The sequence below is a fragment of the Trichosurus vulpecula genome, chromosome 7 (genome assembly GCF_011100635.1).
Source record: "Trichosurus vulpecula isolate mTriVul1 chromosome 7, mTriVul1.pri, whole genome shotgun sequence".
In the NCBI taxonomy this organism is placed as follows: domain Eukaryota; kingdom Metazoa; phylum Chordata; class Mammalia; order Diprotodontia; family Phalangeridae; genus Trichosurus; species Trichosurus vulpecula.
Window position 1 is genome coordinate 14,075,748 of NC_050579.1, and position 16,078 is coordinate 14,091,825.

The window sequence follows — 16,078 nt, forward strand, 5'->3', positions numbered from 1 at the left end:
ATTTTCCTCTTCGTTTACTGCTTTACTTCTAATTTTTATTGCATTGGTTCTGTTTTGGTAAAACCTTTTTAATTTAATATAATCAAAATTATCCATTTCATATTTCATAATGCTCTCTATTTCTTGTTTGGTCCTAAATTCTTCCCTTCTCCAAAGATCTGACAAGTAAACTATTATATGCTCCCCAGCTTTGTTTATGGTATTACCCTTATGGTCATTTTGTGACCATATCTTGGCATATGGTGTGAAATATTGGTCTATATTTAGTTTTTCTCATACTGTTTTCCAGTTTTCCCAGCACTTTTTTTTTAAATCAAATAAAGTGTGTTTGTCTCAAAAGCTGGGATCTTTGGGTTTATCAAACACTAGGTTACTATGGTCGTTACCTACTGTGTCTTGTGTACCTCATCTATTCCACTGATCCACCACTTTTTCTTAGCCAGTACCTGATTGTTTTGGTGATTACTGCTTTAGAGTTTGAGATCTGGTACGGCAAGGCCACCTTTCTTTCCTTCTTTTCTTCTTTCTTTCTTTCTTTCTTTCTTTCTTTCTTTCTTTCTTTCTTTCTTTCTTTCTTTCTTTCTTTCTTTCTTTCTTTCTTTCTTCCTTTCTTCCTTCCTTCCTTCCTTCCTTCCTTCCTTCCTTTCTTCCTTCCTTCCTTCCTTCCTTTCTTAATTCCCTTGATATTCTTGACCTTTTGTTCTTCCAGATGAATTTTATTTTTATTTTTTCTACCTCTAGAAAATAATTTTTTGGTTGTTTGATTGGTATGGCACTGAATAAGTGGATCAATTTTGGTTGAGTTGTCATTTTTATTATATTGGCTTGTCCTGTATTAATAGTAATTAATATTTTCCAGTTGTTTAGATCTGACTTTATTTGTGTGAAAAGTGTAATTGTATTCATATAGTTCCTGGGTTTGTCTTGGCAGGTAGATTCCCAAGTATTTTATATTGTCTATAATTATTTTCAATGGAATTTCTCCTTCTATCTCTTGCAGCTGGACTTTGATGGCAATATATAGAAATGCTGATGACTTAGGTGGATTTCTTTTATTGGCAAAGTAATTTCTAAGGTCCTGCCTAGCTCGTTTAACTGCCGTCATTCTGTTCTTTCCAGTTCTAAGAGTCTAATTCCAGTCTATCTTTGGGGCCTTATTTCATCTAGACATTCTCTCCACTCCAGCTAAGCCAAACTTGTCTCGCAAATAGAAGCTGTGTTTGCTCTCCTTGGCTCTAGGCATGCAGTTTTCCCTCTTCTTCTTTGACTCGAATTCCTATACATTCTTTTAATGCCCCCTCCTTCTCAAAGCTTTTCCTGGTTACTCTGGTCAGTTTGGATGTTTCCCTTTCTGGGGCTTATTGCAACAATTCGGCTAGCAGGTGCTGTGGGGGTGAAAGACCAACACAAGCCCAACAACAAGAAGGCTGCCAGCACAGGTTCTTTTGATCTGCTTTACTAAGGAAAGCAACATTAAGGGGTCACAACAGTCTTATTTCAAACCAACATACAAATATCGTTCACTTAGTTCAGGGGAAAAGTCCAGCACCCTGAACTTCAGAGCAAATACAAACAAATTACAAACATACATTGTAAACAGACCAAATACAATTCATAGTTACCAAGAAACCACCATCTGAGTTCCGGAGCCAGGCAGCTCATTACAGCCGATGGCCCAGAGTCATGCTCTACTCCTCCTGTGACTCAGAGCCCGAAGCAAATAGCTCTGTTCTCTCTTTTTATAAACTCTTTAGCCGTCATCGGACATCATCTGAGAGACCAGAACTCAGGCTTCTCTATTGGCTCTGGTCTTAGCAACTCCCCTTAGGACCCTGAGGGCTTCAGGCCCACATAGGCTTAGCACCTAGTAGATAGGGGTTTGGGCCTGGGGCTTTGCACCTAGTAAGGCTCAATCAAAGACAATTAATTTATTATTCTAAAACATTAAAAAAAGTCCCAACTTAATTGATTAATTGGTATTACACCATGGGTTACCATGTTCACTTATTTTGAGTGACAGGACCTCTTGTGTTTGTGGGGTTGATTTTTAGAGTCCAGGCTCCTGGTTGCCTTCCATCTAGTCGAGAACTGGAGAATTCTAGTTCCATAGAGTTGCTTCTGTTTTTCCCTTGGTGAAATGTGCAGATGCTTGCAAAAAAGATGCTGAAGGCATAAAAATGAGGAGGGTGTTACTGGGCTTGTGGAGCTATTTGTTGTAGCAAGACAACTTGACGAACAGGCCCACTTTGTGTTAGCATTGCATCATTGCATCTAGTCCAGAGAAGAAGCAGAGCTGCCAAGTCCTGGGTTTGCTTCTGGCTTCTCTGTCAGAGAGAACACTGCACAGGATGGTCGAGAGTCCAAATGGTGACTGTCAGAATCTCCTCTGGGGCTTTGCCTTACCAATTATTGCTCTTCTTGAATCTTCTGTCTTCTCCTTTGCCCCTGGCTTCTTCTTTTCTCTCTGAAAACTTGCTGTGGTTTCCTCTGTCCCAAAGACAATAGCCATTGGTTCTGTTGTCTGTCCTGCCCTAAGTAGCGACTCTAGCCTGCTCTTTGTAATCCATTTTTTTAGAAGAGCTATTTCTCCCCTTGTGTTAGAGCCACTCTTTCTTGTCCATTGTACAATGCCCCCAACATTCTGCTGACTCTTCTCTTTCTTGACTTGTGTGCCACCTCCTAACTTTTTTCATTCCTTATCCTCACTGACCACTGGGATGCCCTGGATGCTGTGTACCACATACCCTCCTGAACTCTTTCCTTCCATGACTTCCATGGCTCTGCTCCTGCCTGTTTGATTATGAGTTCCCAGGCTCTTTTGCTGCACAGTTAATCTGTCTCCTTCCCACTAAGTGTGGAGGTAGCCATGGCTGTGTCTCAGGCTGTCTTCTCTCCTTTATTGATGATCCCAATAGCTCCCATGGATTCAGTCATCATTTTCACATAGATGACTATGAATGTATTTGTATTTAGCAGTTTTCTCTCTCCCTGAACTGTAGTCTTATCCCACCAGCAGACATCGGGACACCTTCACTTGGATGGCCCATCAAAGTCTCAAGCACAACATTTTTACTTTATTTTTTCACAACATGTTTAAAGTAGTTCTCATCTTCTGACCTCAATTCATCCCATCTCCAAGTTCCCTGTTTTTATTTTTTTTAGTGGGCACTATCATTCTTTTAGTCACTCATTTTTCCCAACCTTAGGATCATTCTCTGGGGTGAACGGATATAAAATAAGGAGATTAGACTGTATAGTCAGGGCAGAGCCAAGAGGGCAGGGAAAAGCCAGGGATTTTCCTGAGCTCTCCCAGATTCCTCTTCAAACAACTTTAAGTAATGCCTCAAAACAAATCCTGGAGCACAGAACCCACAAAAGAACAGGGTGAAACAATTTTCCAGCCCATGACAACTTAGGAGGTTGGCAGGAAAGGTCTATCGCAACAGAGTGATAGTAGAGCACAGTCTGTGCCAAAACAGGCCATGCCCCGGCAAACTAGCAGCAGTCCTTGGTAAGTGACTAAATCAAAGGAGGCAGTGGCTGCTTCTGGAGCTCTCAGCCTACAGGTGGTAAGGGTGTTGGACAAAAGTTCAGACGGAGATTATAGGGGTCCCTTTGCTGGCACTGAGGCAGGACTCTGTAGCATTGCCCATACTCAGATCCTGGTCGCAGCCCTGGGTGGCAGTCCCAGGGTGAGGAGGAGCACTAACACACCAGAGCTTGTGGCCCCCAAGCAGCAGGGGCTCTGATCACAGTTCCAGGGTGGAAGAGAGTGCTTGTGGTCACTTACAGACCAGGGCACAGGCAAGGAGAGTAGTAAACACACCCCTTTTTAGATCATACCATGTTGGAATATCTGAAAGCTTACAGACCCCCAGAACTAACTCTACAAAGAGATGCACAAAAATCCTAAAGCATGGGACAGTGCCCCCTCTATCATGGTAACAGAGCCCAACTTTAACATAAAGCTAGAAGTCAAGAAATAGGCTGGAAAAATGAATAAACAGCAGAAAAAGATCCTGACCATAGAAATTTACTACATCCAGAGCCTCAAAGAAAAATATGAATTGGTCTCAGGCCCTGGGTAAGTACAAAAAAGATTTTAAAAATCAAATAAGAGAAGTAGAGGAAAACTTGGGAAAAGAAGTGACCAATGCAAGAAAATCATGAAAAAAGTCAACAGTTTGGTAAAGAAAGCACAAAAAATACTGAAGAAAACAGCATCTTAAAAAACAGAATAGACCAAATGATAAAAGAGGCTCAAATATTCACTGAAGAGAACTCCTTAAAAAGCAGAATTGGCCATATGGAAAAGGAGGTACAAAAGCTCACTGAAGAAGATAATTCTTTAAAAACTAGATTTGGGCAAATGCAAGCTAATTACACCATGAGACATCAAGAAATAATAAAACAAAATCAAAAGAATGAAAAAAATTAGAAGAAAATGTGAAATATTTCGTTAGAAAAATACCTGATCTGGAAAATAGAACCAGGAAAGATAATTTAAGAATTATTGAACTATCTGAAGGCCACAACACACACAAAAAGAGCCTAGACATCATCTTTCAAGAAATTATCAAGTAAAACTATCCTGATATTCTAGAACCAGAAGAATCTAACAGTCACCTCCTGAAAGAGATCCCAAAATGATAATTCCCAGTGATTTTATAGGCAAATTCCAAAGCTCCCAGGTCAAGGAGAAAATACTATAAGCAGCCAGAAAGAAGCAATTTAAATATCACGGAGCCATAGTTAGGATAACACAAGATCTGGCAGCTTCCACAGTAAAGGTTTGGACGGCTTAGAACAGGCCTGTACAACCTGTGGCTCATGGCCTGCAGGCATGCCAAATGTAGAGGATTTTGCCTTCTACATATTTTGTGGGCTACCCAAAATCCTTTGCAAGTTGTGCAGGCCTGGCTTAGAATATGATGTTCCTGAGGGCAGAGAAGCTAGGATTACACCTACCCAGCAAAATGTAATATAATCCTTAAGGGGAAAAAATGGATATTCAGTGAAGTAGAAGACTTTCAAGCATTCTTGTTGAAAAGACCAGAGATGAATAGAAAATGTGATTTTTCAAATACAAGACTTAATCATAAAAAGGTAAATAGGAAAGAGAAATCATAAGGGATTCAGTAAGATTAAATGGTTTACATTTCTATATGGGAAGATGATAAGAATTTTCTCATTATCAGGTCAGTTAGAAGGAGTTTACAAAGACAGAGCATGGGTGTGAGTTGAATATGATGGGATAATTATAAAAAAATAAAATTAAGGGGTGAAAAGAGCAATGCTCTGTGAGAAGGGGCACGGCAGAGGTAGAATGCGGTGAATTATCTGATAAAAAAGAGGTGCCAAAGAGCTTTTACAGTGCAGGAAAGGGTGGGGGCAGGGGAGAGTGCATGAAGCTAGCTCTCATGAATTGGCTCAAAAAGGGAGGAACATGACACTTAGCTGTGTGTATAAATCTATCTTACCCAAGTAGGAGAGGAAGGGGATAATATCGAGAAGGGGGAGGGGAGCTGATAGATGAGAGAGCAGATTGGGGGAAGCAGTAGCCAGAAGCAAAACACTATTGAGGATGGACAGGGTGAAAAGAGAGAGTAGTATAAACAGGGGGAAAATAGGGTGGAGGGAAATACAGTTAATAATAATCATAACTCTGAAAAAATTTTTATAGCAAGTTTCTCTGATAAAGACTTCATTTCTCAAGTATATAGAGAAATAAATCAAATTTGTAAAAATAAGAGCCATTCCCCAGTTGATAAAATATTCAAAGTTATGAACAGGCAGTTTTCAGACAAAGTAATTAAGCTATTTATACTCATATAAAAATGCTCTAAATCTTATTGATTAGGGAAAAGCAAATTAAAACAACTCTGAGGTGCTACCCCACACCTGTCAGATTGGCTAATATGACAGAAAAGGAAAACGATGAATGTTGGAGGAGAAATTGTGACGCTGATGCACTTCGGTAGTATTGTAAACTGCTTCAACCATTCTGGAGCAATTTGTTACTGTGCCCAAAGGGCAATAAAACTGTGTATACTCTTTGATCCAGTAATACTGCTCTTAGATATATATTCCAAAGAGTTAAGGAAGAACCTACTTGTACAAAAATATTTACAGCAGCTCTTTTTGTGTGGCAAAGAGTTGGAAATTGAGGGGATGCCCATCCATTGGGGAATGGCTGAACAAGCTGTGGTATATAATAGTGGTGGAAAGACTTAGATGAACTGATGCAAAGTGAAAAGAGCAGAACCAGGATACCATTGTACACAGTAGCAGCAGTATTGTGCAGTGTTCACTATAAATGATTTAGCTCTTCTCAGCAATAAAACAGTCCAGCACAATTCCAAAGAACCCATGATGAAACGCGCTGTCCGTGTCCAGAGAAAGAGCTGATGGCATCTGAGTCCAGATGGAAGCAGAAGTTTTACTTTCTTTCTTTGTTTGTTGTTGCTGGTCTGTGTTTTCTTTCACAACATGACTAATATGGAAATAGGTTTCGCATAACTGCACAAGGAGGGAGGGTAAGGATGGAGAGAATTTGGAACCGAAAACTTTAAAAAACAAAGGTTTAAAATTGTTTTAAAATGGAATTTGGAAAGTATTTTTTTTTAAAAAAATAAAACAATAGGCACCTAGGTGGCCCTGGAGTCAGGAGGACCTGGCTTCAAATCTGGCCTCAAACACTTGACACTTACTAGCTATGTGACCTTGGGCAAGTCACTTAACCTCAATTGCCCTGCCCTCCCCCTCCCTCCCAAAAGAAAACAAACAAACAATAAATTATAAAAAAAAACAATAACAACAAAAAGTATATAGTCTCTTAGGGTTCTCTCTCTACATCCAGTAATCCTGTAATCCTTTGTCACAGGACCAGCTCTCATTGTAAGGTCTAGGGCAGACAAAAGAGGCAGGTTTGCAGGGTGCCACACACAGAGGGATCCTTGCAAAGGACATCATGCTTCTTCTTTAAGGGGAATCACATTCATTGATGTGGTCCTCCCCTCAGGGGTGCATATTCTTGTCAACCTACCCACAGTCCTCCTCCTCTTTCACATCCTCCATAGAAGATCTACCAGCTGCTCTGAAGGCCTTCTACTCATTATCCTTTTAATAGTCAATGGGGTGAAGTGTAGAATGTGTCTTCCTTCACTCTTGATGAATTACGTCCCATTACATTTTTTTTTTAATCCTAATGATGCCTGTCATACCATTTCTTGTGCTCATGTCATTGAAAGCAATGTATTATGGCTATCACACTTTCCATGTATCATCTCCACTTCCCTTTGGGGAACTTGGATTATAATTCTTCAGGTCTTGTGGTTTTCTTTGACTCACAGTAATGAAAGGTAATTTCAAAAATGCATGGTTTTAATACCAGAAAACCTAACTTTCTATCACCTCTGGGTATCTGATTTTGTGCTAAGTCAAGGCCTATATCTTCAGTGAATGGACAGCTACCTGGTGGGATGTAGACAGCTCAGGTTGTATAAAGGCCTTGTCTGGACTCCTCTTACCTCACAGCTCTCTGGGCACTGTCCTGCAGGGAGCTGACAGTGAAGGGATTTGTCAGCCAAAGAATGGATGAGTGAATGCATACATATTCCACTATGTGATCACACTGTGATTGGTTAACATCTCTCTAGCATTTCTTGCACAGCCACTTTTGTCTTTGTAATCTCTCCTAGGAAAGATTGTGTCTTCACCATCGACCCTTCCACAGCTCGAGATCTGGATGATGCGCTCTCCTGCAAGCCCCTTCCTGATGGTAGGACAAATCTTTCCTGATGTTGTACCATCCTGTTTAAGGGGTGGTGGCTCACCAACTTTCACTGTTACTCTGTGGACTTATACAGGTATTTGGGCTGCATCATGAATACAGCCAGAAGGGTGAAATTTCATTCAGAGGCCTCTGAGACATCCTGTTTGGTTTATCTTTCCTCCTGGGCCTATGGAACTCTTTGTAGAATGGGAGGTGGCAGTAAGGACAAAGGTCTCACGTGACAGTCTTGAGGAAATGTTGCAGGCGTCCTTGTGTTCCCCAGGGTTTCTTGTTCCATCAGATGCCTAGACTAGTTTCTTAGTCTTGATGAAGTTCATGAGGACTGGTTCCTTCAGGACCTGGAGGGTCAGTGGGCTCCTCAGGGCCCTCCACTCTTTCAGCCTGCAGCCCCTTCTTAGCCTGGGTAGGAATATCTCTGGAGTGAGCTGTATTTATCCCACCAGGCCTGCCCTCACTGGAGCTATGGCCCTGCTGTAATAATCTCTGAAGACCCCACGTAGCCTCTATGCATCAGAGGACATGAAGGTTATGATGATAGTCACCTAGCTTTCTAGCACATTCGGGTTTATAAAACACTTTTCTCACAGCAGCTGTGGGAAAATGGGGAGTCCAAGTGACCTTTCACCCTTTGCAAAGATAGGTAAACTGTGGGTCACATTGGTGAATGACTTGCGTCTGATGAGCCAGCCAGTGAAGGATGGTGCTGGGACTTAGGCCCAAGCCTCCTGACTCTAGGTCCACCTTTTCCATGATTTGCGGAAGTTAAGTGGGTAGAAGGCAGGGCTCACCTAGACTTTCTGTGACTGCTTGCTATTGCAGCTGAAGTCCATTGGTCTGTTGCTCTGATGGTTTTTCCTAGGAGATATTTTGTAAGCGCTCAAGGGGTAGATTGAGCAGTAGAACAAAAGGGGAACTTTCTGAGGCCACTTTTGCCAGGACTCAATATAGAAAGGTTTCAGCATGAAAGCAGATCCCTGGGCAAAGTGAGAATTTAGACTTCAATGATGGTGGTTTCTAAGAACTTTGAGTTGGACTGTTAGAGACCCTTCTCACTGAAGAACATCAGTCATTCAGAATTGAAAAGATGATGAAGTTTTCTGAGCACACTTTCGGAAACATTTGGCATTTAGTGAGAGTGAAACTAGCCATGTCCTTGGACAGAGGCTCTGTGGTTAAGAGAGGTCCGAAAGCAAGCACGGACAGACATGGTGGAGCTGGCATGTGCTGCTTGAGCCTTTGTTTGGGGCTCTGTTTTCTCAGATCACTGAGTCAACTGCTGTCAGATACATCTGAATTGATAGATTCATTCACGTCACACTAAATTTCAATCTGTAAACATTGATGTGTCAGGCACTGGGCTAAGTGCTAGGGATACAAAAAGAGGCAAAAGACAGTCTTTGTCCTCAAAATTGTAAAGAATCTAATATTGTCCAGAAAACATGCAAACAAATATCAACAAAGCAAGCTCTATACAGGATTAATAGGAAATAATTTACAGGAGAAAGGTAATAGAATTAAGAGGGGTTGTAAAACCCTTCTAGTAACAAGGTGGGATTTTAGTTAGCACTTAAAGAAAGCCAAGTTGGTCAGTAGTTGGAGGGGAGGAGGGAGAGTCCTCCAGCCCTGTGTGATGGAAGGTCTTGTTTGTGGAACATCCAGGCTGGTGTTACTGGTTGGAAGAATATATGGTGGGGGGGGGGGGTGAGATGTAAGAAGGCTGGAAAGTTAGGAGAGGGCCAGATTATGAAGAGCTTTGAATGCCAAGTGGCATTTTATAAATGATCTTGGAGGCAATAAGGAACCACTAGACTAATTGAGTAGGGTGTGACATATTTGGACCCGTGCTTCAGGAAAATCCCTTTGGTGGCTGAAGGGAAGATAGATTGGAGAGAGATGTGAGGCAGGCAGATCCTCCAGCAGCTCAGAACCCTAGGTGTAAGGTGATCAGTCTTTCACAGGTGATCATTATTGCAGTATTGCTGTTACTCTGTACAGTGTTCTCCTGGTTCAGCTCACTTCACTTTGTATCAGTTCGTGTAAGTCCTTCCAGCTTTTTCTGAAGCTTGCTTGTTATTTCTTGTAGCATAATAGTATTCTTTCACAATCATATACCATAATTTGTTCAGCCATTCCCTGAATTGATGGGCATCCCCTTAATTTCCAGTTCTTTGCCACCACAAAAAGAGCTGCTAAAAATATTTTGTATATATAGGTCCTTTCCTCCTTTTTAAAAAATCTCTTTGGGGATACAGATGTGGTAGTAGTGTTACTGGGTCAAACCCACCACATCCCCTCCAACATTTATCATTTTCCTTTTCTGCTGTAGCCAATTTAATAGGTGTGAGGTGGTATCTCACAGTTGTTTTAATTTGCATTTCTCTAATCAATAGTGATTCAGAACATTTTTTTTCATTTGACTATAAATAGCTTTGACTTTCTTTGTCTGAAAACTGCCTCTTCATATCCTTTGGCCATTTATCAGTTGGAGAATGACTTGCATTCTTATAAATTTGACTCAGTTCTCTACATATTTGAGAAATGAGACCTTTATCAGAGACGCTTGCTATAAAATCACCTCCTCCCCCATTCTGTTTTGCCTTCGATCTGGGCTGCATTGGTTTTGTTCATTATGCAAAATCTTTTTTATGTAATAAAATCAAAATCACCCATTTTGTATTTCACAATGCTCTCTATCTCTTGTTTGGTCCTAAATTCTTTCCGTCTCGATAGATATGACAGGTAAACTATCCCATGCTCCCCTACTTAGCTTATGGTACTTTATGTTTAAAACGTACCTGTTTTGACCTTATTTTGGTATGTGATGTGAGATATTGGTCTATGCCTAGTTTCTTCCAAACTGTTTTCCAGCTTTCCTAGAAGTTTTTCTCAAATAGTGACTTCTTGTCCTAAAAGTTTGGATCTTTGCATTTATCAAACACTAGATTACTAAGATCATTACCTCCTGCGTCTTGTGTAACTAATCTATTCCATTGATTCACCACTCTACTTTTTAGCCAGAACCAGAATGTTTTGATGATCACCTCTTTTTATAATATAGTTTGAGATCTGGTATGTCTTGCCACCTTCCTTTATATTTTTTTCATTAATGCCTTTGATATTCTTGAGCTTTTGTTCTTCCAGATATATATTTTTTAGCTATATGAAATATTTTTTTTTGGTAGTTTGATTGGTATGGCACTGGATAAGTAAATCGATTTAGGTAGAATTGTCATTTTTATTATATTGGTTAGGCCTACCCATGAGCAATTAATATTTTTCCAGTTGTTCAGATCTGGCTTTATTTGTGTGAAAAGTGTTTTGTTGTCATGTTCATATAGTTCCTGAATTTGTCTTGGCAGGTAGACTTCCAAGTATTTTATATTGTCTATAGCTATTTTAAATTCAATTCCTCTTTCTATCTCTTGCTGCTGGATTTTGTTGATAATTACTAGAATTGCTGATGATTTATGTATTCCATTTTCTATCCTGCACCTTTGATGAAGTTGTAATTATTTCAGCTACTTTTTTAGTTGATTCCTTAGGATTCTCTAAGTATTCCATCATATCATCTGCAAAGAGTGATGGTTTTGTTTTCTCATTGCCTGTTTTTATTCCTTCAATTTCTTTTTTCTTCTCATTGCAACAGTTGGCATTTCTAGTACAGTACTGAATAATAGTGGTGATAATGGTCATCCCTGTTTCACTCCTGACCTTTTTGGGAAGGCTTCTAGCTTTATTCCCATTAAAGTAACGCTCACTGATAGTTTTAGATGGATACTACTTATTATTTTAAGGAAGATTCCATTTTATTCCTGTGCTTTCTAGTTGTTTGTTCTTCATTCTCAAAGAGGACCAATGACGCCACGAGGGTAATGTTTTGACTTGCAAGGGAATTGGATTTAAGTGAGTCAGAGCTGTGCAAAATTATCAGCCTCACTCTCTCCTCCAAAGTCATCAGAGTCCAATAACAAGACATAGGTCAAGATGACTGGTGATCTGCCCTGAATGCATTGGGAGTCTTTCTAAGCTAAGGTCTTTCCTAGTCTCAGTTTGTCTGAGTAAACACCCATTCAGTAGTTAAAGACTAGGTAAGAATTGAGGCAAAAGATAGCCTAGTTTGCTTTCATAAAAGAATCAGTCTGGAAGGGGAAGACACTCAGAGTTTCTGACCAGAACAAAAATAAATTGCTATTTACACTCATTTCAGAATATCAAAACCCAAACAATGAGCAAGTGAGGTTTGGGCTGGGACCTATGATTGGCCAGTCTCTTTCAGTAGATGAGAGGTAAGAAGTAAGCGATGATGAGGCCCTGGAACAGTGGAAAGTAGGAGGTAAGGTGAAAGACTGTGAAGGCCAATTAATGTGGAGGTTGAAAGAGTGGGAACAAAGATGGTGGCTAGGTTCTGAGTGAAGGGTAGCCCAGTACCTTGGCCATCTAGACCCTCATTGGATCGCTGAAGCTGCCAACCTGGAGGGCCCTCCCTCCCAGAACTGACAGGACTTGTGAGGGGCCTGGAGTAATAGAGGCTTTACTCTGAACAGCTGCTCTAGATTCCTGATGGGTGGGGTTTGGAAGCAACGTCTGGGCCTTTGGCAGAACCATGGAACAGCAGGGAAAGGGAAGAACCTGCAAAGGACTGAGTTATTTAGCTGAACATCTTTGCTTGGGACACTTGTGTACTTGGCTTTGGGGATGGCAAGGTCTGCCAGCACCATTCATATGGGCAGATAAACCAGGAGAAGTTCAGGAGGACTGGAGTGAAGTGAGTTTAGTTCAGTCAATTCCCAGTTGGAACTAGTTCATGTCGATGCTAGTGGGGAGATGAGGAAGAGGAATGTTTATTTTGTCTTTGTGTTTTTTTAAAACAAAATTATGTTTCAGCTCTTTACAGCTTAGTTGTGTATTTTTAGGGCAATTTTTATTTAAATAAAAAATATGACTAGGCCCTATCCTTTCTCCTTGAATCAGGCATCAGGAGAGCTGCTGCAGCTGATGGGCCTGAAGTGCTGAACCAGGTTGCCTGGAATCTTCAGGTGACCAGATGTGAGGTCAGAGCAGTCACCTGCCCTGGTCTTAAGGGTAATGCGGAATGCCAGCATGCAGACCTTAGGTACTCATGGAATGATGGCTCTGTGTCCCTCTCATCAGAAACACAAGAGAACGTTTATGACTCATGGGGTGTGAGCTTGGAAGGAACCTTTTTGTCCAGCTCCCTCATTTCACAGATGAGAAAACTGAGGCCCAGAGATAAGAGAAGTTACTCGTGCAAAGTCGTGCCTTGTAGCAAGGGGCTGAGCTGGGGCTCTTATGCTCTGGATTCTCTTCAAGAGCTCCTCATTGTCCTGGTGTCTCTCAGATTTTGTGCTCTTTCCTCCTTTCTTTCCTTCATCCCCAACTCCTGCTTTGCCCTTTTGGGTGGAGTGCACTCCTATTTGGGCAGCTAGGTGGCACAGTGCATAGAGCACTGGGCCTGGACTCAGGAAGACCCGAGTTCAAATGCGGCCTCAGACATTTACTAGCTGTGTGAACAGGCAAGTCACTGCACCCTATTTGCCTCAGTTTCCTCATCTGTAAAATTTGCTGGAGAAGGAAAGGGAAACCACTCCAGTATCTGTGCCAGGAAAACCCCAAATGGGACCATGGAGAGCCTGCAGGACTGGAATGACTGAACAGGAGCAGCAGCAGCGGTTCCTGTTTGCCTTGGTCACAGGTGGGGCCAGTATATTGAAGTGCCTGAAGAGACTATGAAGACGAAGTGGGGTGGGGGTTTGGAATGGGGTGGGGATAGAAGACAGAAACCCGCTCCCCAGAGGGTGTCAGGCTTCTGAGCTAATAAAGGGGGGTGAGGCATTCATTTTATTTTTCTTTGTTTTGAAATTTTTATTGATAGTTTTGGTTTTTTGCCCCCTTCACTTCTGAATATATTCCTCTGTTCTTCCCTATTAGTCAGCCATCCAACGTAGCAAAAGAATTCAAAAGAGAGAGGAAAAAATCTCAGCAAAATTAATCTACATATCGATATATACGTATATGTGTGTGTGTGTGTGTGTGTATATTTATATGAGAGAGAGAGAGAGAGAGAGAGAGAGAGAGAGAGAGAGAGAGAGAGAGAGAGAGAGAGAGAACATGAACGAGAAAGAATGAACTGGCCTGGGTTTGATTCCCAGCCTTGCTCTTCGCTGTCTCCAAATGTGGACAAGTGACTATACCTAATGAGGGCTCAGTTTCCTCGTGAGTGTGCTCCTGGTGAGTGCATTGCCATCCATTAAAACCCCCAAACCTCCCCCCTATCTTTTTAACAAACTTAACTGGCTGGACCTTCACCATATTGTATATGTGAAGTTTTTTAGCCCCCAGATGTGGGATGTTATGTGTGTGCCTGTTAAAATTTATCTTATTAGGTTCTGCCCAGTGTTCTAACCTGTCAGAATCTTTGAATCCTTCTTCTGTCATCCAGTGCGTGAGCTTCTCCTCCCGGCTTTGGGTCATTAGCAAATGGAGTAAGCATGTTGTAATTGTAGCTGACGTTTAGACAGCAGTCACTGTGTGCCACACACGGGGCTAAGTCTTCATAATTGTTGTCTTGTTCGATCCACACTACGACTCTGTGAGATCAATGCTGTTATTATCCCTGTTTTATGGAGGAGGAAACTGAGGCAAACAGAAGTTAGCTGACTCACCCCAAGCTACACAGTTATTAAGTGTCTGAGGTCTCATTTGAACTCAGGTCTTCCTGGTTCCAGATCTTGTGCTCTGTCCGGGCACCAGCTGCTAGCTGTTATAGCATTCTACTTCTGCCTTTATCTAAAAGCCCTGGACTCAGCATTGCATTGGAGACCCTCTGGGAACTCGACCATTAATGATGGCTCTTTGGTTTAGGTAGTTCAGCCAGTCTCCAATCCAGATGACTATCCTGCAGCCCCAGCCTGGCCACGTTATCCACAAGAATGAGTATTGTACATCGTCTGAGGCTTTGCTAAAGGTGGTTAACAGCTATCTGCAGGTTCCTGCTCTGTCAGTCTGATAACCCTGTCTGTAAAGGAAATGCTGTCCTTTTTTTTTTTTTGGTACCTTTGTTTCATTGATGCTTTTCATTTTGACAGTGTGGTCCTTTCCAGAGATTCAAACCCTCCCCTCCCCCCTTGGGAATTGACCCCCTTTTTTTCTTTAAACAAAGACAAAAAAAGGCAAACAGTGACCTGTGTGTGATGACTCTGGCCCCGTCTGTGGAGGAGGGCTGGGAGAGCAGGGGCTTTTCATCATGTCTTCTGTTCTCTGGAGTCAGAGAGTGGGCTCCTTCCCACTGGTGCCATCTTTGTGTATTTCACGGCCACCTTGGCTGCTGCTGCTGCTTCAGTTGAGACGGATCTTTCTCTGGATTCTTCACACCTGTTGTTTCTTACTTGAAGTCTGCAAGCAAAGATAGACTCACTTGCCCCTTATTAGGCAGGTTGTTGTCAAGATTATTTGTGCCTGGAGTCCCCAGGCTGGGTTGGACAAGTACTGGAGGCCTTTCCGACAGTGGCATCCACTGATTACATTAGTCGCTCCGGGCTGGTGTTGGATGAATTCCAAAGATTAATGGGAGAATTTTGGAGAGGTTTTAAATGGCAAGATTCTGTTGTTTTCATTAATATTATGTTGAAAAAAAGAGGATGTAACCTTGAACCTATACAACTGATTTTTCTGTGCCAATGTGACAAATAATGGCTTCACCATAATGAAGGCTCTTTATTCCCCAAGTTAAGTTTTGAGATAGAAAACCATTAGGCACCTCAACCAGAAGCAACTTCTGAAAAATAAAAACATGTTTTGGCCATTATCAGAATTACAGAATTGGCAGAGTTTAGAGAGGCCATGTAGTCAAACCCATATTAGAAAAACAAAAACCCACTAGGCCCTGGCCAGTGAGATGGTGCCTCCTTCCTGTGGATTGCTCTAGTTGTCAGGATGTTTTCCTAACATCAAGCCTGGAAGCTGCCTCTTTTTGCCAGTTTTAGCTTGCTCTTCCTGGATCTGCCCTCTGAGTCCTAAGAGGATGGTTCAAGTGCCTCTTCCCTCGAGGACCCTTCAGATACTGAAAGGAGCTTGTCAGGCTAGATATTCTACAATAATAGGTGCCTACTCTTACTTTTTTCCTCCCACATTATTGAGAGAGTAAAGGGTGGAAACAGGAAGCCATCTGCTAATTTAGAAATGCCTGCTAAAGGTCTGTCTAGTGTTTGAGAAGGAGGTGATAGAAGCCTGTCTTTTAACAAAGGAGAAAAGTATACAAAGAAT

At 41.6% G+C, this 16,078-nt stretch overlaps 1 protein-coding gene across 1 annotated transcript in view; it reads left to right on the forward strand.

Moving 5' to 3' along the window:
• DIS3L2 (DIS3 like 3'-5' exoribonuclease 2) overlaps window positions 1–16,078 on the forward strand; it is a 341,276-nt gene that overhangs the window by 178,253 nt on the left and 146,945 nt on the right. The window contains exon 10 of the mRNA XM_036767849.1: window positions 7,701–7,780. Coding sequence (XP_036623744.1) covers window positions 7,701–7,780 — 80 coding nt within the window. The remainder of the gene's footprint in view (window positions 1–7,700; window positions 7,781–16,078) is intronic.